Source organism: Syngnathoides biaculeatus, chromosome 20 (genome assembly GCF_019802595.1).
Source record: "Syngnathoides biaculeatus isolate LvHL_M chromosome 20, ASM1980259v1, whole genome shotgun sequence".
Classification (NCBI taxonomy): domain Eukaryota; kingdom Metazoa; phylum Chordata; class Actinopteri; order Syngnathiformes; family Syngnathidae; genus Syngnathoides; species Syngnathoides biaculeatus.
The window spans coordinates 6,452,740-6,478,559 of record NC_084659.1 but is presented as its reverse complement, the minus strand read 5'-3'; the positions used below and the strand labels follow the sequence as shown (position 1 = coordinate 6,478,559).

Genomic DNA, 25,820 nt, shown 5'->3' with positions numbered 1-25,820 from the left:
GAAAGAAAACGGAACCAAATCCAAATCCGAATGTGAATGTACGGTACGCGGGATTCGGGCGCGGGACCTGCTCGCTGATGCTGTTGATGCCGTCGGGTCCCAGCAGGTTGACGGCCTGCTTGACCAGGTCGGTGCGGCCGCAGTTGAGCATCCTGAAGCCCAAGTCCTGCAGGAACTTGGCCTCGCTGGACGCCGCGTCCAGCTTGCGCACGCCGCACAGACAATCCTCCGCTCTGCGCGGTACACCGTACGTCAGTCAAAACCGAGACGAGACTTTCAACGGAGGAAAACGTTCATAAGATGACAACACAGCATTATTTATGATACTTAAATAAAATAATAAATAAAAAAAAAAAAATAAAATACTGGACTGAAATAATAAGCATTTGTTGCCGCCGCACCTGATCTGCCTGGGCTCGCAGTCGACGCCGGGCAGCATGAGTCGGGCGGCCTGCCGCACGTCGTCGCTGTCCACCGCCGGGCTCCGGCGGTGCTCGGCGTGCGCCGACGCCACCCGGATCCACTCCATCAGCGGCGGCTGCACGGCGAACGGCCTGCGGGGACCGCCCCGGATTCATAAAATGTATTAATACCGAGTCCGGGGGGGGGGGGGGGGTGGTCAGAGACACAGATGGTAAAACTGTTACGAGTGGCCTTTCATCAAAAAGTCGCACTGCCAGCTCGCTTTTGAATTTCTTCTTTGCATCGCTCCTTTTCTCTTCCAGTTGCCACGACGATGATCGTTTATAAAGGAGATAGTTTTGCTTTTTTTGTCCAGTTGTCTCGACGAGCCGATCAAGTCAAGTCGGAGGTTTGTTTCAAAAGAAATGTTGGAAAATTGGTGAAAACCTGCAAAGACCAAGAACTATGGAGAAGTGAATTGTGGAGCTTCAGCGTTAAAGCCTTTTCCACCTTTTCAGGTTTCCTGAATTTTGGACTTTTGCAAAACTCCGTTGGCTAACTGAACTGCGCCCGCACCTCAAATATTCATCTTTCCGTCTGAGATTTTGCTGACGTGGCCCTTTTACAGCGCCTCGTCGATTTGCCGCGAGTGCGTGTCATGCGGTAAAAGGGGGAATAGTGTTAGAATTATTGTTTTATCATGCATTTCTTGCTCATATTCTTGCCCTGAATCATTCCCTTTGCGAGCGGCGTGCGTGACCTAGCGAGACCTGGCATCAGTTCCAGCGTTTGTACGTCGTGAACTTGGAACCTTTTGACCTGAGAAAGCAATAAAAAGAGGCACAACGGCGAGGCTGACTCAGAACGAGGTCCGGAGGTACAGCAAATCAAAGATCTCTTTTTGTCAGTGCTGTTTGCATATTAGTCCAGCAGTTGGCTGATGAACCTGACAAATAGCAAGGGAGCGCGTGGGGCGGAGTCCGACTTCACGCAGCCAGCGTGCGGAACAGGGCTTCGGCCCTTTAGAGTGCCTCATTGTCTGCCTTGAGTGCACGAAGGTCACCGAGACAATGTTGACGAGCAAAGTCCAATTTTTTTTTTTTTTTTTTTTTTGACAGTCTGATGTGACCACAAGCACGTGGACCGACCAGGTCTACTGCCAAAACCTCTTCTTTTTCTTTCGGCTTGTCCCGTTAGGGGTCGCCTCAGCATGTCATCTCTTTCCATCCAAGCCCATCTCGTGCATCTTCCTCTCTAACCCTCATTTCGTCCGTCACCACATCCATCAACCTTCTCTTTGGTCTTCCTCTCGCTCTTTTGCCTGGCAGCTCCATCCTTCAGCATCCTTCCACCAATTTCCTCACTCTCTAGCCTCTGAACGTGTCCAAACCATCGAAGTCTGCTCTCTCGATCGAACCTTGTCTCCAAGACATCCAACTTTGGCTGTCCCTCTAATCAGCTCATTTCTAATCCTATCCGAGCGAGAACCTCAACATCTTCATTTCTGCTACCTCAAGTTCTCCTTCCTGTCGTTTCTTCAGTGCCACCGTCTCTAATCCGTCCATCATGGCCGGCCTCACCACTGTTTTATTTACTTTTCCCGTCATCCTAGCGGAGACTCTTCTGTCACGTAGAACACCAGACACCTTCCGCCAACTGTTCCACCCCGCTTGGACCCGTTTCTTCACTTCCTCACCACTGCTCTGGATTGTCGACCCCAAGTATTTGAAGTCGTCCACCCTCGCTATCTCTTCTCCCTGGAGCTTCACTCTTCCTCCACCGCCCCGCCCCTCTCCTTCACGCACATATATTCTGTTTTATTTCGGCTAATCTCCTCGTGCGTGCCTCCATCTTTCCAATTGTTCCTCCGCCCGTTCCCTCCTTTCACTGCATATCACAATATCATCTGAACAACAACATCAACTACTAAAACTACTAAAAAAAACACTTCATTGCAACACTGCTGTAATTATGACTCATAGAAAAATGTTTCTGTGCTTCCCCCTCCCTCGAGAGCCATATACCCCACCGTGATTGGTTGGGCCATCAGCTACCCACACACCGCTGTAAAACTGCCTTGCATTAACGTTAAAATTTCAAAACAAGGGGAAGGCCACAATTTAACCTCGTGGGCCGCAAATACCCCGCGGGTCGCCAGTTTGAGACCCCTGCTTCTGCCATATGTATTTTGGCATGTAAACATGCAGTTGTGTGCGGCACTGAGGCCAGAGAAAGTAGCGTCTGCTTTCCAGGTACGTAAAAAAAAAAACACACACACACACACAAAACAACACGAGCGGGTGAATAAATTATTGACGGGCACAGAAACCGCCGCAGAGATCAGTCAACAAAAGATGGCGGCGCACGCTTCGTCGCGATAAAATGGCCTCCAACGTGCGTGTGGAAAAAGACAGCCGGGAACAACATTCACATTTCAAGCTACGCTCGCGACACAAACGTAAATATACGGCGCAGACAATCAGACGCTCACAGATGCCGAGCAGAGTCGAGCAGAAATCGGGAAGATGGCGCAAATGCCGGCAAATTGGGCGCTCAGCTCCGGGGAAAATAGGCGACCGCGGGGGTTCAAGCGGGTTCGGCCTCATCTGGAATCGCCTGTCGTCGGCGGCGTTTCATTCCGGGCCCGTCTGGAGTTCATTTTACGCTCGTGCGCTGCGTAATGAAGCTTTCGCCTTCCCTTCGGCTGCTCGCAAACGCCCGCAAAGAAAGGAACGGGGCGTGCGGATGTCGGTCGGAAAAAAAGCCACGCACGACAATGGCAAGTCATCAAAAATTTAAATTCTAATTAAAAAAAAAATAGACTATAACAAAAAATATTTAAAATTTGAAAAATACCAAAAAAAAAGATTGCACTATATGGGGGTTGCGAATGAAAGGCACACTGTCAATGATAAAATCTTAAAAAAAAAAAAATGTAGCATAAACATCTGCAGGAATGTAATAAAATGATGAAAAAATTGCACTGAAATAGAAACTAAAAACAATGACGACAATAAGTTGAAACAAAGGTTTTTGCAAACAATCAAAGGGAAACATACAAGTAAAACGAAAAATGCTAATCCAAACTATTTATTCATTTTAGAAGTCATTTCGTAACGTGAATTTTTCAGAAGTAGAAGCGCTTTTTACCTGTAAATAGCCCCCCCCCCCCACACACACGCACACACCTTGCCCAAAATAAGAATTGTAAGTACATCATGTAAAGAATAATAAAAATGATGATCATTTAAGTTTGGCGGTGGGCGATTGTGCGAAGAGGAGGGTGAGAAAGCAAAGGCATCGCGGGGGGGGACGAAGGAGGAGGCCAACTTATGACAGCTGGGAGAAAACGAAGGGACGAACGCATGCGACTTCATTCCACTAAAGGTGAAGAAAAATGGATAAAAAACTAAAGAAAAGCTGACAAAAAAAGTTGGACTTGAGCAACGTGCGCTAAAGATTGATGTCCCTCCTAGCCAATGGGATGTCAGGAAGATGCTACGGCGATAGCCAACGAGAGAGCAGCTCTATCACCCCACACAAACCAAGTTCACAGAATCCGGCGCTTCATTTTTTTTTCTCGAGTTTTCCTTCGTAACTGAAGAAAACGTTTTTTCCGAGGCGAGGCGGCGTTTCGTAACCTGAATTTTTCACTACGACCGACGTTCGCAGGAAGAGGCACCGCTGTAACCGCAATGTTTTTAAAAAGAAATAAAACAAGCAAACGAGAAAAAGAAAGTCAACCAAGACTAAATCTACCAAAAAGCAATTTTGGGTCGCGCGGTCCTCACCTTTCCGTGTGCAGGCTGACCTTGGAGGGCTCCACGTTGGGGTTCTCCCACTCCATCTGCGGGCAGTGCATGAAGTAGCACAAAGTGTACAGCGCCTCCGGCTCCCAGTGGATGCCGTCGCCCCCGTCGCCCCCGTCGCCCCCGTCGCCCCCGTCGCCGGCGTTCTTGATGTGCAGCGGCTGCAGGTGGCGCACGGCCCGCGACACCAAATCGCCTGCGGGGAGAAGCGGACCGGTCACGGTCACCGCGAATAGCCTCGAAAAGCCAGACCCCGCCCGACGACCGGAAGGGAGGCGGGGGCGGGGCTCGCCATTCCGCTCGCACCGCCTCTCCAATGGAACGTCCGAAAGATCCATCCAAAGTCCGTCAAAGAAAGATCGGCCGTAAATGATCACGTTCCGACCAAGTGTTTGTCTCCTTTTCAATCAGACAATCTCAAAAAGAAAATACTCCATTTTGAAACTTTATTTTCATAACTTTCATCGATTGTGAAATCTTCTCTTAATCTATATCTGATAAAAAAAAAAAAAAATGTTGTCCCATAGAATCCCATTCTTCTTTTTCTCGTCGCAATATGGCCGAATTTCAAGTTTGACCCCCCGCCCCCCCCATAAACGAAAGTCAAACGAAGAAGATAAAAGCTTGACTCCATTTGATATTTTTGTCGTTGTTGTCGTCGCTGAAGGTTGTTGGTCACGCACGCGGACTTTCCCGGAACCGCGGCTGGCGTGCAGATAAAGGCGACGGCGGAAAAGCGCCGGCGAGGGCGCCACTTCCCAGCTGGAAGGCGTCCAAGCCCGGCGAGCGTGGCCAACCCCCCCCAGAGGACGCGGCCGCAAATAACAACTTTGATTTTTAACGAGACAAACTGCTAATGCCTCCCTTGATGAAGCGTCGTCTCACTTCATTAATTCCGCTGCTGCTGTTGCTCGGGGTATTGTTTTTTCTTTTTTTTTTTTTTTTTGTTTTGGCGCGGGGGGGCAGGGGGGGGGGACCGTGCGCTCTGATTAGCTCAGCAATAAAACAACCAGGCCGCTGCCACGTGTGCACGTTGGATTGCATTGATCACCTTCTATGAAGTCTCCACAAATGCAACGGATGTTCAGATTGCGATTGCGCTAAAGTAGTCGTGCGATGGCCCTGACAAAATATTAACTATTATTATTATTGTTATGTGCCGTTACCGCCCGACTGTACCGTCACTTCTTTACATTTGAAATGCTTTACGTCAATCAAATTGCACCACTCATGGCCCAAAACGACATTTCAGAGTGCAGAGCAAGTCGGCAGTCTCTGCATAAATCAAATCATATCTGCGCATTTTCCTGTCCGATGTTTATTTATGCAGTACAAAAAAAAAAAAAAAAAAAAAAAACCAAGGACATTCTTCCTTGGGATTCATGGCTCGATTGTTTTAAGTGAAGCGTTGGCAAGCGAAGCCGGCGCCGGATCTTCGCCGCCTCTGCTGGAAGGCCGCCTTTGCGACGCAAGCCAAAAGGATTGCGGGGGCCCGCATGGCGACAAAAACTCCCGTCCAACAACACAACTCCGATAAACTGGAAATATGACCGAGCAGCATCATTCAAATCTACACCAAAGGACACCCCCCCCCCCCCATTCGTTACGCTTCCAAAAATCGAACGCCATCAAAAGATGAGGTTTGACTTGTTTTTGGAGGTTTTCATCATTTTTTTTTTTTTTTTGGTGGGTGCACCCACGAGAGACACGCCTACCAAATATGACGTTGCGACGCTGAACGGGACTATCGAAATACTGTCGATCCAAGGGATCCCTCGTCTAGACTAGCCTCAAGAATCCACGCCGTGGTTTTGCTCGGAATTGGCCAATTGGGCGTCATTTGGGATTATTCCTCGCAGTCCTTCAAAACGGGATTCCCCCGAGGGATTTTCCCTCGACAGACTTGAATTTCAATCATCGCGCGCAAGTCGGACGGCTGCCGATAAAATAGCAAAGTCAAATAACGCGACTCCGAATGTCACTCCCCGACATTTGGCCGCGCGTTTGCTTGAAGCTCCGATTCCGGTCTACATTTCCTTCATTTCGAATGTGTCACATCGAGAAAAATGTATAAAGTCTACGATGATAAAAAATAGATGGCCTGGAGATGAAAAGCGACACGTGCGGCCGGCGGTCTACGAATTGAGAAGCTCTTCCGTTGAAAGAAGCCGTTAACATCCCACGAGAGCAGACGGATAATGGAGACGATGACGTGCTTTAAAAAGACTCGGAGGAGACCAAGACCCGTGAACAAGTCCGTTCGAATTTTCCGTCTTCATTGTCACGACGTGATACTCACTGAGCTCAGCGATGCTTCCCACCCGCGTGGCGAGCAAGGACTGTTCCACGGCGCGGAGTTCAGCTTGAGTGTAGCAGCCGTGACCACCGTCGCCCCGGCCCGAGCGCTGCTGCTGATCCCGGTGGAGGTTCAGACTCTCGGGTAGGCTCGGCACACCTGCGGAGACACAGGGGACGGGGGGGGGGTCAGGGACACGATGTTTGGAAGAACGGGCCCGCGAGAGCCAGGCAGGAAGTCCCGGAATCCTTTAGCGCACGCAGGACGTGCTGCTCCCGTCAGGCCTTGCTGGACCAAATCCACTTTAGCGCGCAGGGAACGCGCAACCGGAGGATTAAGCCACGAGTTCCTCTTCAATCTGATATCTCATGTTAAACACCAATAAAACTCCGTCTGGGTTGCACAGTTTACAGGATGTTTGTTATCGACGTGACTCCACAATTTAATCCCTTGGCAAACGTAAGCGTTTGCTTCTCCGTCTTGGGGAGCGGCATTCGCAGGCGATCCCCCGGAAGTGAGTTTGAACGTCAACCTCTCCGAGGAGGGTTGCAGAGAGGCCTCGGGAAGAATTCCAAGTCAAACTGCGCTGCCGTGCTGCGCTCACGCAATTTACGAAAGCTTTTTCAGACGCGGCTTCCTTCCTGAGACGGTTTTGAGGATACACTCCGTGTAGACATGCCTGCTGGTTTTTCATGTCCCGCAACCCTAAAAACAAACAAAACAAAAAAAATCCTTGGGGCGAGGATCTTTGGAAATGCCCGTTCAAAGCCACTCGGCATACTTGCTGTATCCTTTGAGACATTTTGACACGGCTACAAAGTTTCCTGATGCTCAACTAGAACTCGCTTCTGGGGCTGAATTTCTGGTGGAAAGCATCTGAAGAAACTTCCGGGGGCATCTTCTCGAGACTTCCTTTGTGGATCCACTCGTGATGGATTACCGAGCTTTACGTTGCTCAATCAGGCTGGCTTCACAGCGGCCGCAAAACGTTCCCCGTTGTCGGTGCCGGGGGATCAAGCGCCGAGGCACGATGGCTTTTTTTTTTTTTGGGCTGAGCTTCGATTTGATGGCGGGCCAATCCCTCTGGAACGCCGGCCGCAATTGTCCACGTTGCACCTTTGAACTCTCGCGCCGGGGATTACATTGGCGCTAAACCTCGTCAAGGTCAATTAGGTCACGCTGATCCCCCGTCTTGATGACGTCCGACTGGCTCAAACGCGCCCCCCCCCCCCCACCTGCAGGAATCGATTCTCTCCAGGAGGAGTGCAGCAATCCCCCACCAACGCCACCGGTGAGAAAACTCTCCCGGAATATTAACAGGTAGTCGCCATGGCAACAGGCGATTGCGCTGGGATTGGCTCAGCGGGCCTTAGTGTGAGGGAAGCACAAACCCAATAACCCCCCCCCCCGCCCCCCCACAGCCGCACGCACGGATGACCGAGCACAATGAGCTCCCCCTTGCAGCGGTGCTGCGAACAGCAGGATTCGGGATTAGCCATCAAAAATAAATCGATAGTTTCTGGAAGGATTCTCCCTTCAATCAATCCGTGTCAAACCCGACTGGGTTGCTCCCTCAAAGGGCTGCGGAACCAGAAAGTACACCTTGCAAGGTTTCCAGGCCTGACGGGGTTTGCGTCTCAGAAAACAAAACTTTGGGAAGCGGTGGGATGAGCATTACTGTGCCATTACTGAGGACGTTCCAAAATTAGAAAATGTGGAGTTGACAATGAAATAAAAGGTTGCTGTGGTAACAATAACTAAAAAAAAAACATCGCTTGGCACAAAAGGTGAAGGCGGAAACGCACGCCGACAATCGTCGCGACACAATTCCACACGTTCGGGGACATCCGGAGCGGCGGCGTGCGAACAAATCCGCTTCCAGGTCAACGGACAACCAGTCACCGAGGTTGGGGCGCTGGTTGAAATCCGCCGCTCTGATGGCTGACGCGCCTCAGGCTGATTTGGAAATACTGCAGTGGCCCCCCCCCCCCCCCCCCCACCTACTTCCCCAATTCTGGGATCAAATCAGTCTCAGTGGTAATGAGTTGCAAATGATGCAGTGATTTTTTTTTTTTTACCCACCACCCAAGCGGGAAAGTCGTTATCGTTCCAGACTCGTGCACGATGATCAAAACTCACAGAATTCAAACTTGGAGACCAGTGTCCAGTGACAAAAGGTTACTTTACCCCCCATCCACGGACACAAGAAAAACCTCATTCCAGATCAGTCTCCAGTAATCAATAGGAGTCCGAGAAAACGCCCCCCTCCCCCTTTAAAAGGGAGGAAAGTTTGCTAATGGAAGCCCTGACGACGGCTGATCCGTGCAGTCGGGACGTAGTTCACATTCTTTTTGCCGCAGTCAGCACGACGGCAGCAGGGGTGGCGAAATTCCGTCCCCTGACAGCACAGACGCTGAGCGAGGTGGGGGTGGGGGGGTCTCGGGAGGGCCAGCCACTTACTGTCACGGTGACGACCACCAGGGGGACCGCGGGCGACGGCGCACACGACAACGGACACGTCAGGTGCACTGACGGTTTTCGAGCGTTCATCCAATCGGACGCGTTGTCCAACGGGAAAGCCGTCTTTGGACTACTTTCAGGCGTGACGGGACGGGAGAGGCCCCCCCCACCCCCAGGCAGGGTGACGGAACCTCCGAGAAGAGGAAACTGACACGCTGGGTCGTTTTATTCCCCCCCCCCAGATGAGAATTCAAGATGGAGGCCATTCCTGGAAGTCGTGGGCACAAAAAAAAAAAAAAAAAAGGGGCAGAATAACTTTTGTCCCCAAGCTATGACGTTTGAACCGAGGGGATGACTTTCGTTTGAATGGAAATGACATTTGCACTGCAATTGCGTTATAACAACTGTATTACCATTCAATGCAGACCACGTCCAAGAAAAATGTCAAGAAATACTTGCTTTATTCACATCTGTATTTGTCTCAATTTCAATTTTTAATAAATATAATGGCAATCACCAAAAAGTCTTCATTTTTTGTTCATTTTATTCCCATTTTTCTGTAAATACATTGTGTTATCTTTATTAATAGCAAGGAGATGGCTTTTAACTGCAGACCACCCGGGTTGGCGGGGGGGGGGGGATTTGTGGGTATTGTGGTCCACAAATAAGTGGATGAGCCAAAATGTTCTTCACGTGAACCACAACAAAACGGAGAGAATTGTTTTTGGGCAATAAAGTACAGAGGATTGCTGCTGGTAAATCCCTGGACTCGCTATCTTTCAAAACCTATAGACAAAGTTCCAAACCTACCAAGGCTCTGATACGAAAACCAATTCATAAAACTGTCTTCCAGCATCTGGAGGACAGAACCCGGGTGAAGCCTTTCAAGCGTGGAACAGACCAGGAGAAGATCATCCCTGCTTTTGTCTCTAGTAGACTTGACTATTGTAAGGGTCTTCTGACTGGACTCTCCAAAAAAAAAAAAAAAAAAAAAGAGCATTTAACAGCTGCAGGGTTTTTTTTTTTTTGTTTGTTTGTTTTTTTTTTTTTTTCCCAGAACGCTGCAGCTCGGGTTCTGACCAGAACAAAGAGGTGAGAGAATATAACCCCAATTCTAAAGTCTTTACACGGACTTCCAGATTGTGGGTCCAAAGCAAACACGGTGAAGCAGCATTTGGCTGCTCCGCTGAAGCACAAACCGAACAAGTTGTCGAGAGAAGTGGGAATGTTTTGGAAATCGAGGTCTGCTTTGCACGGAGGCGAGAGGAGTCCGAATGCGGCACCTCGGGGGAAGCCCCTCCTGCCCCCCCCCCCCCGGAACCCAAATGAGGACGCTTTAGGCAATTTGTGGATAATCTTCCCTTTCCGGCGAGACTCTTTTGTTGTCACTTTGCGACTGCGCTCGCTCAGCCGTCACAAACGCGCTCATTTGTTAAGCCAAAGCGTCGAGCGCCGGAAAACACGCCGCTGCTTTTCATGCTCAAAGCGAATTCAAACACAAGAGGAGGATTTTACTTTTTTGACTGGCCCCGGAGATCAGAAAGGGGCGCTTGGGGGAAGAATTTGGCGCGGGGGAGGAGATAGTCGACACCTGTGAGGTCGCCACGCGTCCAAAAAGTTTGCTGGGAAAAGAATTAAAAAAAAAAATAAAAAATAAAAAAAAAAAATCAAAATATTGGGATGTGTGCACTTCGTCCAGAGCTGTGAAAACTTTTGTATTTCACTCATTCCAAAAAAAAAAGCAATTTTATACAAATGCATGTTGAATTGTACATTTTGAACTCATTTTATTATTAACAAATAATTTATAAAACTATTACAATATTTCTCTACACATTGTATGATACTTTTACTTTGTTTTAGTCAAATGTGTAATATTAATTTGGATTGTAACATTTATATTATTATAATATATTTAAAAAAATGTTTTTGTCATCTTATTTGTTAATTGTTTCATAAAACAACTCCAATCTTATTTATTTGACTTTTAGTATTTCCAATGAAAAATTTTGAACCTCTTTATTTTCCAACTATCAAAATTCCTCGTAAGAATAACTCACTAGCAAAGCTTTATTTTAATAAAATAAATTCTCCTTTTTATAATAATTCATGAATAAAATGTGCGCTGTATTTAAAAAAAAAAAAATCACGTATTACAATAACTCCACTATTTCCTAAACGTTCACTTCTGCAGATTCGAGAACTGGTTTTGCCGTCTCGGTCTCGCGGCTTCTCGAGGGTGCCGGCGTCCAATTTGGGAAGCGGGTCGGCAGAGCAGCTGAGGGCGTTTGGCTCAAGCGACACAAAAAAATGAAAGTAAATAAAACTAGAAAAAAAGTTCCCACCACATCACGGGCCGCCTCGCCTCGCACAGATTCCCCAAATAGTGTAGTCGGGTCAACAGAAGAACTCGTTACTGTACTTCGTACAATCGACTTCAGACCGGGAAGTGAGGAAAATGAACTGAAGTCAAATTTTTGGAAATTACAATATGTAGCTCGCCGTTGCAACTTTGTGTACTTTTCTGAGCAAATCAAACAGCGTAACGTGCAGGAATTGGCCGACGTACAATTTGCACTTCCGTCAGAGTGAAAAGTCCCAAGATGGGGACCCCCGTAAGCAAGTCCATGACGTAGTTTTCCGTCAAAAAAAATGGAATTAGCTTGAAGTGAAGAGCCGAAAAAGAAGATTTTGCACATTTAATCCTCATTTTAGTTCCCTTTGTGTCATATGTGTCACTTTCCACCTTTCTTGACGACACTTCAGTTGGTAGTTTGCACCTCGCCTGACTGCTTCCCTGCCGCAAAATACAAACAAAAGTGCGCGATGTCGTCCCGCAGTCGCCTCGACAGTTCCTCTCACAAGTTGTGGATCTTCTCAAGCTTCTGATTTGGACGAAAATGTAAGCGAGAGCAGCACGTAAAGCGCTTTTGGTCACCTTCCAAGAAGTAACGGCGAGCGCGATGCCGCACTTGCAGCTTTGCTCCTCAAGGCCTGGGCAAAAACCTGGAAGTGCTTTCGATGATACGCGCACCAAACCCGGAGAAACGACTGCCGCCCGAGCGCCACCTCCAAATATTCCCCCCCCAAAAACTAATGTGGATCTTTCTGAGTTGACGCCCCTCAAGTCCAACAGCTTTCTTTACGTGATAAGTAAATGTTGGACTCATCGGATATAAATTTAGCTCATATTTGCTCTCTCGGTTGTTTTTAATGCTTCTCCGCTTAAACAATGCGACGCGATCGAGAGGACGTCGGGTGCCGCGGAAACACCAGACAGTGACGCAGCAGACGACACAAAGACCGACGATCTCGAGAGGACGATGAAGACGTCGCAAAAGACTCGCGTTGGCTATTTCTGTCACGGTTGCTTTGTCTGTCATGTTTGCTTTGTTGTGATGCGGATCGCCGGAGCTCATCCGGTAAAGCGTTGGCCTCACAGTTCTGAGTCATCACGGACCCGCCTGTGTGGAGTTTGCATCTTCTCCCCGCGCTTCCGTGGGTTTGCGTGGATTTTCTTCGGACACTGCGGTTTCCTCCCACGTCCCCAAAACACGCAACATTAATTGGGTACTCGAAATTGCCCCTTGGCGAGATTGTTTGTCTCCATGTGCCCTGCGATTGGCTGGCAACCAGTTCAGGGTGTACCCTGCCCGTTGACAGCTGGGATAGGCTCCAGCACTCCCAGCGACCCTGGTGAGGATGAGCGGCAAAGGAAACGGATCGATGGGTGGATGATTCGTGGAGATGTGGGCAGAACACAGAGACACGTCCCACGTTCTCCTGGCGAGCAAAATTCCTCTCGTCTTCCTTCCTTGAGAAATTGTACTTGAAATGTCCTGGTTTGCGTGAGGCAGGCTCTCGGGGAAGGCCGGATCACTGAACACGTCACGGAAGCCGTCTCTGACTGCAAAAGTCTGCGCCAACCTGACAGTAAACATGCGCCTGAATGAGTGAAAGCGTGAAGGAATCCTGCTAAATGGCGCAAAATATTTGCCCAACTCGCGCTATGATGCGAACATTCGCAGTGAGGGCTGTACACGACACAAAAACGTGGGAATCTCGAAACAAAATCTCCCCGAGCGCCACGTGCAATTTTGAACTTGGAAGGGGACGTTTACACTTTTCCCCCTCCAGACCTGAAAAACAGAGTGCAAAGGCACATAAATCTGACTGAGTGCTGCCCGAGCGCCAACTATAAATCTCGGACTTGGGAGCGCTTTTTTTTTTTTGGGGGGGGAATTTGTGGACTTGCTCCTCAAGACCTGACAAACAGAGTGGAAGTGCACCTAAATTTGGACCAGATGGAGTGGATCCCCTTCTCTACGAAACAAAAGCTGCCCGAGCGCGAGGTAGAAATCTTTCATCGCGAAACGGAATTAACCTAAATCTTTTCACTTGTAGGTTTCCTCCTCAAACTCCTGAAAAATAAAGTGCGAGGCCACATAAGCAGGGACCTGAACAACAACAACAAAAAATATGTCACTTTTAAGAGGATTTTAACAACTCGAGCTTTGCTTCTTCTTCTTCAAAAAAAAAATGTGATGCCTTCACTTCACGCATAAAAGTTTGCTTAATTCAGTAAATCTTCCAAACGAGAGAAAGCGAAGACGAGGGAGGAGGAGGTGGCGCGACTCTCGCCAGGCAAAAAGAAGAAGAAGAAGAAGCTGCTGGCTGTGTTTGCGTCTCTGCAGCAGCATAAATGTTTGGAATTTTAAATATATATATATATATATAAAACCCTGTCTATATTTAAACACGACACGCATCCGTCGGGGGTGAACGGCGGATTTCCCCGGAAAAATCCACAAGACGATATCATCTACCTCCTCCGGGGGGGGGGGGGGGGGGGATGACCCCCCCGACACAAACCACTTGGAGTCGAAACATCCGCAGTCATCTTCCTCATCCTTCTTCTTCTTCTCCTGTGGATTTTGGCTTAAACTCGTTAGCTACATCCGGATCATCCCCAAGTTCAAGTTTCAAGAGTTGGGGATTGAAAGCGGGTTTTCGAGGCAGGTTTCAGGCCGCAGTCAGGCTTTCATCGCAGGATTTCAAGGATGAACGTGAAGAGTCAAAAGGAGTCTCGGGGTTTGAAGCCGGCCCGGTTAGTTGCACTTCAAGACCAGGTGAGGCTTTCCGCATTTCAAAGTAGTGTCAGGTTGGAAAGTGACGTTTCAAGCCGGGGTTACCGTTTCAAATTTGGGTTTTGAGTCAGGGGTTCGGATTTCAAGAGCGGGCTTTACATTTTAAAGTAGGCGTTCAAATAATACAGGTTTACCAATGGGTCAGGTTTTAAAGTCGGCTTTCAAGACTACGTTAAGGTTTGAAAGTAGGGTTTAGAGCCTGGGTTGGGGTTTTAGACCAGGGTAAGGGTTTCAACATAGACTTTCAAGGCAGGATTCAATCATTAAAGAAGGGTTTCAAGTCAGAGTTGAAATTTTAATGTCGGCCCGGTTTGGGGTTTCAAGCACAGTTAGTTTCAAAATAAGGTTTCAAGCCGAGGTTGGCTCAGGTATCAAAATAGGGTTCTAAGCCAGGTTAAGGGTTTCAAGCTCATCAGTCAAGCGCAAAGCCAAGTGCTGTGATTTGAAAATGATGACAAGGCCATCGCGCCGCAACCGCCAGATCGATGCCGGCAGCCCGGCGGCGCACGGCTTCCGCTCTCGCCACAGCGGGCGCCAACGATTTGTGCCATCGCGACCGCTCTCGATCAATAATCACTCCTGCGGGCCAGCGAGCGTGGCGGCCGTTTTCAATCCACGAGATCGGAACGGCGCTGCGCTAACCGGCGACCGCGGCGCCTGAACTGTGGACCACGGATTGGTTATTTTTCTCCACTAGAAACGTATAAAACTGGATCACACTGAGACTAGGACCCCCCCTGGCAGGCATTTTGGTGGCTACAAGAGAACACCAAAGAGCATAGCGTTTAGGTACCCCACCACTGCGCCAAAAGACACAAGCCATGATTTCCCCAAATCCAATTTTGGTCTCCGTGATTGAAGAGACCATTTTGTACCCTAGCACTGCGTTTGATGCCCCCAAAAGGCCTTTTTTTTTTAAAAAAAAACTGTGAAAAAGCAGAAAAGGGTACCAGAATACTAGTAGGACAGAGCTTGTGATCACCCCAGAGGTACTTGGGTTTGAAGAGCCCTTGACCAAATGTCGCCTTTGGGCAACCCTGCAACTGGTACTGAAATAAGTAAGTAGTTTCTTTCGGCTCATCCTGTTAGGGGTCGCCACAGCGTGACATCTAAGATGAACGCTCATATTTGTTTGCCGCAGTTTTTACGCCGGACGCCCTTCCTGACGCAACCCCTCTCGGGGAGTGGAGGCCCCAGCGGGATATGAACTCACAACCCCTTGTTTACCAAAGCAATGCGCAACGTGGCCTCAACTGGTACCAAAATGGAGGGTGCCAAAAAGGTGTTATTTTTAATCCTGAAAGCAAACTGCAGGTACGATATACCCTGTGATCACCACAAAAAGCACTTCGATGGGTCCCAAAGAGCCCGTGACTGCACGCCCCCTACCACTGGCCTTGGCGCCCAAATGGCGGGTGCTGAAAAATGAATGGGCATCAAACTACTTTTACGTCATGCGGCGCTCACCGAGTGTGAAGACATCCAAGCCAACAGGGGGCAGCGCACGCTGATGAATCGCCGGCCTTCACTCCGGGGCGACGGCCCTCGGAGGACAACACTTGATTGTTTCTCCATTTTGCTCTCAGCGTGAAAGCGGGTAAGGGGGGGGGGGGCGCGTTTGGCAGTCGAAGCGGGGGGTGCATTGCGACAGATTGTGAATTCGGCGCCTGCCCCTGCCCCGCCGCCATCCGTCTTTTCATTCCGCCGCCGTCTTATCCGCGCCATCGCTTGTTGTCTTTGCAGCGCATCGCTTCTTTCAAAAGGAAAAAGGAAATCCGAGCGAGGGGCGATAAGAGAGAAGGCGGCGAGATGCACCTCGTCGCGGGTGACGGCTGCGAGCGACGCGCGCTGACGCACAAAAGCTTCCCTACGGCATCAAAGCTGATGTAATTAGCGCCCTCGTCGGATGAATCACCGAAAACACTACCGTCGGATTTATTAACAGGCGGACACGCTCAAATTCTACACCAGCGAGCGGGTTTGGCACCAAAACAAGCAGAAACGCTTAATTGTGGACCACCGTGACACGCCTGTGACACGCCGATTAACTAGCGCCACGCTGGGGCAACAGATGAGGAACAGGAGATTGGACTTTGTTTTCAAATACTTCGACGAGAGTATGAGAAATGCTCGGCTGGATGCCGCCGCGGCAATTTATCTCAGCTGAGATTGGATTCCGTTGTGCAAAAGATGATTTTTGACGACGATTTTCTCGTCATAAATAAGACGAACGCATCCATTTGGCAAAATATGCGTGTAAATGTTTACACGACTGGGAGTCCTCGGTCTACGACTGAGATCCGTTCCTACGTTAGCGACTTAACTCGAATTTCGACTTAAGTCGGATTCCACCGTTAAAGCCATCAGAATTTACATGAAAATACTTTGTATAATAAAACAAATGCATTGGAATACATGGCTACAATCTAATTTCTTTGGCTAAATGTTACCATTTGTTGTGTTTCTCAGACATCTTTGCGGAGTACAGGGAGTCCTCGGTCTACGACTGAGATCCGTTCCTACAGTCGCAAAGTAACTCGAATTTTGCCTTCAGCCGGATTCCACCACTAAATTCAGAATTTACATCAAAATACTTTGTATAAAAAGCAAATACATTGAAATAAACAAGACAACGTACTTAGCGTGACGTGAAGAAGAAGCGGAGGCGGCTGTGCTTAGCTATTGCCAAGGAACCTGGTCCTCAATCCCCTCTCGGAGGAACCTGGTCCTCAATCCCCTCTCGGAGGAACCTGGTCCTCAATCCCCTCTCGGAGGAACCTGGTCCTCAATCCCCTCTCGGAGGAACCTGGTCCTCAATCCCCTCTCGGAGGAACTGGTCCTCAATCCCCTCTCGGAGGAACCTGGTCCTCAATCCCCTCTCGGAGGAACCTGGTCCTCAACCCTCTCGAGGAACCTGTCCTAAACCCCTCTCGGAGGAACCTGGCCTCAATCCCCTCTCGGAGGAACTGTCCTCAATCACTTCGGAGGAACCTGGTCCTCAATCCCCTCTCGGAGGAACCTGGTCCTCAATCCCCTCTCGAGGAACCGGTCCTCATCCCCTCTCGGAGGAACTGGTCCTCAATCCCCTCTCGGAGGAACCTGGTCCTCATCCCCTCTCGGAGGACCTGGTCCTCAATCCCCTCTCGGAGGAACCTGGTCCTCATCCCCTCTCGGAGGAACCTGGTCCTCAATCCCCTCTCGGAGGAACCTGGTCCTCAATCCCCTCTCGGAGGAACCTGGTCCTCAATCCCCTCTCGGAGGAACCTGGTCCTCAATCCCCTCTCGGAGGAACCTGGTCCTCAATCCCCTCTCGGAGGAACCTGGTCCTCAATCCTCTCCATCTTGACAAGTACCAAAGAACCTTGTTTTGTGATCACTGTATCCGACAAAGGAACGGAACCCTTCACAAGCGCTAAGATACTTTTAGAAGGGCTTTGTCTTTACTAATTGTCACCACGGTCGACCGATTGAAACCTCGGTGGTGTTGGTGTCGCTCTTTCCTGCGATCTTTTGATGATCTTGTGGTTCAATTCCACGGTAATGGATTTTCTTTTGGTTGCAGAAGCATTGCGAAAAGACACAACTTTCTTCTTTGGGGCGATAATGACTAAAAAGGACGGCGAAAAATGCAAAGACACTCCCGGCGCACAAACACGGACGAGCGTTAGCCAGACAAAATGGCGGACGGGGCACGGGCGTTGTACCGTTTTAACCCGAGGACTCCCTGGACTGCATTTTTTTGGGCCGAATGATTCTCGCTCGTTGGCCACCGTGCCCAAAAAGTCACCTCAGTATATTGAAATTGTTGCACGCCACTGCGGATGGATAAGCAGCCTCCACTAGTTTTTTAAACGTTTGTAGGTCGACGTCAATGACTTGATGAAGAGCCGCGCCTCGATACTTTTGTCCGGACGCGGCATCCGTTCGTTAGTTCTTTAACTGCGATTGACCGGGGCCACGCGAAAGCAGCTCGCTCGTTAATGACAGCGCGGGCGTTAAAACCATGCGAGAGAAAGCGTATTAATAAAAAAAAAAAAAACCAAAAAAACAGGACGGGTAAGTAGCGGTGATGAATTCCTGACGGACGAGCGTTCGGCACGCTACATCCGTCATCCTCATTTCCGGGATTGTGCACACACCTTCTTGCGGGAGAGCCCAATTTACCATCTGGCGGCTCAAGTGAGCAATCGTGCCAAAAGTGCGGCTTGTTTTCCCCCCGAGAGCGATTGTCGGCTCGGTCGGCGGCCGTTCCGGGTTGGGACGCCGTTGCGGACTCTCGAGGACGCGGGGGAACACTTTGTCACGGGGAGCACGCAAACTGGGGGAGGAAAGGGGGGGGGTGAGACGGTAAAGCACCCAAAACGAACGCAGCCCGAGCGGCAAAAGAAGAAGAAGAAGAAGAAGATGGCCATTTTGCCGCCCGATCAAACAAGGGTTCTGTTCGTCTCTCGCTCTTTCTTTCGGCTTGTCCCGTTAGGGGTCGCCACAGCGGATGCCTTTCCTGACGCGACCCCTTTCGGGGACAAACAAGGGTTCTGTTGCTAATGCAAACAAAATCAAGCATTTGAATCCATTTGAATATTAAAATACGGCACCACTGTTCATTTTCATCCTATTTCGGAATACTTTGACACACAAAAAAAAAAAAAAAAACACTGCAGAGAATTTTGAATCTCATTCCAAGAATTCGATCAGGATTAAAAGCACAACATTTGGACACACAAAAATGTTCCACTTGTGTGCGTAAGGACGTGAAAGCGGGCGGGTCGTCCCTTCCGAACAAAGAGGTTCCCAAAATGACGAGGATAAGAGACAAATACATACGTCCAATTTCCTTGCCGTAATTCGGCTTCAGGATGCGCCACCCGGATGTCGACAGAAACGCCACACGGCTCATCTTCAGCACCGAGCTGTCAAGTTATCGGACATTTTGCTACTCGGCTCCGAAAAAGTCCACCGGCCTGGAAAGTCGGAGGCGGCGCATCACTCACCCCGCTGCGTCCGGACCGCCCGTGGAAGACGGAATTTGTGACGCGAGACAACGGGAACGTCGACCTGTCGGAGCGGAGCGAGTAAAACGTTCCAATTATCCCCCTGAGGGGAGAGCGGAGGGGTGGGGGGGGGGGAGACATTTGCGCACCTCCCTGAGGAGAAGAAGAACTCACGAGGGGGAAAAACACCTTCGCTGATCCCGCGGGGTCAGACGCCGGAAGGACCCCGAAGGTCACGGGGTCAGAAGGGCAGAAACCGCAACGATCCGGATCGTCGTCCCCCCCCACCCCCAACCCCCGGACGAGACCTTTCCGAACGCGAGCGAGTCGAGAAATCTCATCAGAGAGACATCAATATTAATACGCGCGCACTATAAAATTCCATCAGTTGGGCGCAGACACCGGACGACCTTGTTCAAAAATGAACTTGGAACTCGGGCCGAGATCACGTTTCATAAACGCGGATGGCGTCGGCGTCAATCCGGCCTTATTTTTCCACCTTTGTTGGTCGCCGCTGACAGGCATATTTCCTTTTACCTCTGCTAAAAAAAATGTTATTATTTACTTCATATTTATTCCAGTTAACTGAGTCGCTTTGCAGGAGTTATGAAACTTTTTTTTTTGTGTGTCTTTATAAATGGATTATACTGACCGTGGGGGGGGGGGGTCTAAAAAGACTTCATCTACATGAACAAACTGCGGAATTATTCATTGTGTTATTACAAAATTGGTTTTTGTTAAGTACAACATTACAGACTGCTATTTACCGTATAAATTAAAAATTCCACTCGTGTTTGTTCCTGCGCATTAAATAAAGCCGTCGGGAAAAAAAAATAGTCGAGAGAACCGTGCGGCGGGTGGTGTCGGTGTTGGTGGTGGGGGGGGGGGGGGGGGCTGAATAAAGGGAAAAATTTGCTCGGCTTTAAATATGAAATCCACTCGAGTAAACACTGCGGCTGCGGTGACGCACTTTCAACAATGGACGCCACATATAATATAATATAGTAATTATTTCTATCGCTCCTGACAGATAAATGGACTGGACTCGCATGGGGGGGGGGGGGGCGGGGCTGAATAAAGGGAAAAATTTGCTCGGCTTTAAATATGAAATCCACTCGAGTAAACACTGCGGCTGCGGTGACGCACTTTCAACAATGGACGCCACATATAATATAATATAGTAATTATTTCTATCGCTCCTGACAGATAAATGGACTGGACTCGCATGGGGGGGGGGGGGGCTGCTTTCCCGGGCAGGAATCAATTTGGAGTTCCAGCGCCCGACCCCGCATCAGCGCGTCTTGTTGGAGCGGGATTGGATCATGTCATGTGACAGAATTAGCGCGAGTGAGCGTGTGTGTTTGTGCACGCAAACTTCTCCCGGACAGGCCCGCGACTCCACTTTTGAGTTTTTCGGCATTATTTAATATCCCCGCAAGCGACCTGGTGGTGGTCCGGATTAGCGGAACGCTTCCGTCGTCCCTGTGAGGAAACTCGCGGCTCGGAAAACAACGCACTTTATTCTAAAAAATCATTTATGACACTATTTCAAGAATTTCCAATTAAATGCCTCGTTTTTGTTCATCCCCCATCGTATTCTTGGGAAGGGGGACAAAAAAAAACCACGTCGGCAAGCAAGAAAAATGGACCTCATTCCCGTAATTAAAAGGTCACATGTAAATTTAAAAAGGGTTTATTTGACTTCATTCCCGGGATGTTTTGGAAAAAGCCGACAAAAAGCAAAAATTAATAAGTGAGTGTCGGTTTCCTGACAAACACAACAAGAAAATCCAATCATAAACGCATTTAAAATGATAAATATTTGCTCATTTAGGGGGGAAGAAAAAAATGCAATGGGAAACGCACAAGGGGTTACTCAATTTGGGAACGATGAAGGTCATATTTCAAATATGTATCACTTTATTTTAAAGCGCTGACAAAAATTCAGACAGTCGGCCCTTCCTTGCGGCTGCCACCTCCTCGTCACGACTACGCCGCCGATGGAGGCGAGCTTCGCATAATTGCCGGGGCGCAGAACGTTGCCACGGCAACACAGTGGCACGCTGGACAGCTGGCAGGGACAAAAGTGATGTTTGCTTTGTTTTCCCGTTGTTGTTGTTGTTGTTGGACCTTTCGGTGTCCAAGCGAGACGAGCCGCACGTGCCAAGTGCGCGACGCGCTCCCCGCGGTCGTTTCAACGATTTTTCCACAGCGCGCGGCGGCCGTCTCGATTGGCGTGTAAACGTGGTGCTCAACACCGGTCACTCGCATTTCAAAAATGTACGGGTGTGGTCCACCGGTCACGCCCGCAGATATAAAGTTACGGGTGTGTGTTCTGTTTGTAATTATGAGTGTACCCCTTTAAGAGCGGAGGGGGGCGGTGTCAGGTCAACGAGGGAGTAGAAGTAGGGGTTGAGCAGCAGGTTCCGTGTTTAAAACAAACAAAAAAAAGACGTCAGGCTGTGGTTCGTTTAGGGGGAACATTGGTCAAGACTACACAAAATAAGCAACGTCTTTCAATATCTACGTATGTAGATCTATCTACTAAATATTACGCAGGGTGTCCGGGCTCTCTCCCTTACAGAACCGGTGAGAAGCTCGGTCATCCGGGAGGGGCTCAGTGTCGATCCCCGACTTCTTTACATTGAGAAGAGCCAGATGAGGTGGCTGGGGCATCTGGTACGGATGCCTCCCGGACGCCTCCTTGGTGAGGTGTCCCGGGCATGTCCCACCGGAAAGAGAGCCCGAGGACGACCCAGGCCACGCCGGAGAGACCAAGTCTCTCGGCTGGCCTGGGAACGCCTCGGGATCCCTCCGGAAGAGGTGGAAGAAGTGGCTGGGGAAAGGGAAGTCCGGGTATCCCCGCTGAAGCTACTTCCCTCGTGACCCGACCCGGAAAAGCGGTAAATGATGTATGGATTTTTTGGGGCTCGACTGTGCAGAATTTGTGAGCGCGATGGTGCGCGGGCACGTACGCGCCCGTCAAATCACAGTGACCGCTAAACACTGCACGCGACCTCGACGATTCAGAACCCCCTGCGGGATCTCAGTCACCTTTGTCACATGACCTCGCATCATCGGCGCGGTTCGGGACTCGCCCTCATTGGTACTCTTTCGCCGGCGCCCACGTCACTCACCGGGCCGGGCCCCGCCTTCCACGGCCACAGATAAAAATGTGGCGAGCGCAACTGCGGGTGGGGAACAAAAAAAATGTCTGCACAAAGGTCAAATATATTTGGATCGGATTCATCAAAGAATTGATTGGGAGACGACTACACAGCTGCAGCCCGACACCCCCCCCCCCCACAGGAGAAAAATCTTAACCTTTATTACCACACGGCGCTCTGCTCAGGGGCAGAAACTCCCGACTGCGCCAAAGTCGTCCATCGCCGCCCAACTGGAAGTTCGGGAGGAGCCAATTACGAGCCAGTTTCAGCCGGCCGCGGGTACGAGCGCGCTCGTGACGGATGGGGGTCCATTAAGTCTCAGCGGAGAGTCGGTCAATAAAAGACCGGGGAAGGAAATTACGGCACAGGTGGGGGGTGTGGGGGGGGGGGGGGGGGCATTGCCATTAACTTAACAAATGGGCACCCCGCCCTCATCGCTCACTTGCGACCGCAAAAGTCTACGCGGCAAGATAAGACCGGACTGGCGCAACAATGAAAGGGAAAAAAAAAAAAAAAATGAACGTGAGGGGATTGGACCGGAGTGTGTGTCAGGCCGGAGTCGTACCCGCACACAGACACACTCTTTTGCGGCTCGCTGGCTCACGACTCAACGCACTCCAGCTTCCAGTCCGCTCACAGCGGCCGCCGCTGATGGCCGTCGTTGCCGTCAATGACCGACCTCACAATTGCTGGTTTGATTTGGTTTTTGGGGGGCGGGGGATTTTCTGCCAGCTGCGACCCACAACAGCGGGGAGGGCGTCACAGCACCGGTTTTGAAGGAAGAAGACGAAAGCAACCGGACGATTTTGGTTTTCGTCGAACCGGTCGGTGACTCCAATCTCAAGAGCGTTTTTTGACATTTGACCACACCGGGTGCTTTTTTTTTCTTCTGTAATTCTTGTTAGTCAACGAAGGGAGGATGATGAATCCAAAATCCAAGCGAGTTTCGGAGTCATCGTCGGACTACTTGATGAGGTCACGTCACAAATCATTCCCTTCGTTTTTTCAGTTTTATCCACGAGCCGAACCTGTCGCAGATTCTGCTCCCAAGACAGTTAAACGTACTTTAGAAACTTTTGCCGTGCCTTCGTTGTATCCCCGCCCCTCCTACTTATTATGACAGTGAAGCTAAAACCTGACCAAGCACCGGAGTCCTCAATGGACTGGCCGCGAGTCAGCCCTTCTGGTTTTGACAACGGGTCACCCCCATTTTCAGCCGCCAAAACCTACAGTACAGTACTTTTGTTCACACGTGTCGCCCGCGCCGCGCCCCCGATGTAGTACCCGCCATTTAGGGTGCAAGTAAATCAGGCAGGCCCAGCAGGACCCTCGGCCGGCCCGAGAAGACTTTCGGTTCCCCCCTGGTCCAGCTGAACGACGCGGCTGAGCCTCTCGACCTTCAAGAACAGTCAAGCGATTTTGTGTCAATGAAAAGAAAATTTTCCATGCACTTTAGTTTCATTAATTTCATAAGATAACTGCTGAACTGACAATTTAACAAATGCCTTTTTTTTGTTGTTGTTGTTGTTGTTTTTAAATTGCCCGACGATTTCAAATCTATCATACAGAAACATTACGATAACTACGAGGAACGGGATTTTGAAACGTTGATTATTTAAAGAAACAATTTTCCATACATCAAATCAGCCCGAACAGCTGCACGCGTGGGGGTAAAATTCCTGAATCCTCTTTTTGGGGGGGTTCTGACACCGCCGGAAACATTCCGGATCATTTGTGCGACGTAATGGACGGCTCCCGGGGCGATTATCTAGCGGGCCGCAAAAATCTAATCAGAACTGCTTCATTAGTTTTTATATAACCTCGCTCGCACTCACACACACAACTGCAGACGTCAAGGATAGCATCACTGTAATATTTCAAAATATTATACAGCCATTAAAAAAAAAAAAAAAAACTCTTTTGGTGTAAAGGCACAGCTGATCGCTATTTTGCAGGAAATGACGTCTGGTTGCGGTTCCGCAGGAAAAAAGTGGCTTCAAAGTCATCTTAGTGATTGTTTCAGATGTTTTTTTGATTTGTTTGTTTTAGCCCCCCCCCCTTTGGCTACTTCAAGAAATGTCAGTGGATTCTCGGCAAGAGAAGCGGCGTCCACCCTGGACTGGTTGCAGGTCCATCGCCGGAGAGAAGCAAACATGAACACCCACATTGCCACGTACAGACCATTTCGACTTCAATGATGCCAACATCCATATTCAACCATATAGAAAGAAGATTCGCTAAATCGAAAGGCGAAGCTCTCAATTTACCAGTCGAGCTACGTTCCGGCCCTCACTTATGGGCACGAGCTGCGGGTGGTGACCGAACGAACAAGATCCCAGATACAAGGGGCCGAAATGAGTTTCCTCCCTTAGAGAACGGGTGAGAAGCTCGGTCATCTGGGAGAGGTTCAGTTTTGAGCAGCTGCTCCTCCGCATCGAGAGGAGCCAGATGAGGTGGCTGGGGCACCTGATCCGGATGTCTCGAGGACACCTTCCTGGTGAGGTGTTCCGGGCACGTCCCGCCGGAAAGAGACTCCAAGGACGACCCAGGCCACGCCGGAGAGACTTATGGTAGGCCTCGGGATCTCTCCGGACGAGCTGGAAGAAGTGGCTGGGGAAAAGGGAAGTCTGGGTATCCCTGCTGAAGCAGAAGCTAATGGATGGATGGATGCATGGACGGAAAGAGGAATCAAACTCCGGAGGCAGGATTCATACCGAGAACTTTTCTGTGAGGCCGACGTGCTAACGACTACGGCACCGCGCTCCTCCCTTTGGAAGGAGGCATTAAGAGGCGGCGCTCGCTCGCTCGCTTCCTTGGTCGCGGGCGCTCTCGGCTATGAGCTGGCCTACTTTCGCAAAGCCCCAAAAAACCCAGCAGAGGCCGTCTGGCCCCGCCCCCACGCCCCCCCCCGCTCACCTCCTCGCCCCGCTAACCCGCATCCGGGCGCCTCCCCCGACGGGCCGCGGGGTAGGCGCATCGCGCGCCGCGGCGCCGTTTACACTCGCCCGTGACCTCATCTGCGGCTGAATCACCGGCCGAGCGCCCGCCCACGCACGCGTTTACGCAATCTGCGGGTCTGGTCTTATAGGGGGGGGGGGGGTCGGGGCAGGGGGGGGGGTGGGGATGCATACGTGCAATTTATGCAGGGGAATCCATGAAATAAATGGACACGTGGCTGGAGGGATGGATGATAATGAGGTATTCCTTTGGGCTATGTAAGATACATGTTAGAAAAAGATCTAATATTTGTACAATTACTGCAAAGTGGGATGTATAGTATTAGCGATAATATAATCATGACATAACGATGAATCATAAAAAGCCCGATATGCACAAAAATGGATGAAACTTCAGACAGGAGACACATGCGCGGATAGTGCTTCTGTTCTGCGCAGTGAAAGAAATTTGAGGCAAAAAAAAAAAAAAAAATGTAAATGCCGTTGTCATACAAAGATGGAATCGCATTAGAATCCTGCAGACTCGTCAAGTCAAATATTTTCCTCCCGTGAATCTCAAGTAGACGCTTGACGGAGCCCGTAGGAGGCTGT

At 49.8% G+C, this 25,820-nt stretch overlaps 1 protein-coding gene across 7 annotated transcripts in view; it reads right to left on the bottom strand.

The window, feature by feature from the left end:
• LOC133493573 (ankyrin repeat and BTB/POZ domain-containing protein 3-A-like) overlaps positions 1-25,820 on the bottom strand; it is a 44,517-nt gene that overhangs the window by 9,510 nt on the left and 9,187 nt on the right. For all 7 annotated transcript variants that reach the window (XM_061807053.1, XM_061807052.1, XM_061807054.1 and 4 more), the window contains exons 2-5: positions 6,511-6,666; positions 4,194-4,407; positions 402-554; positions 68-233 (exon numbers count right to left, since the gene is read on the bottom strand). In XM_061807053.1, coding sequence (XP_061663037.1) covers positions 68-233; positions 402-554; positions 4,194-4,407; positions 6,511-6,666 — 689 coding nt within the window. The remainder of the gene's footprint in view (positions 1-67; positions 234-401; positions 555-4,193; positions 4,408-6,510; positions 6,667-25,820) is intronic.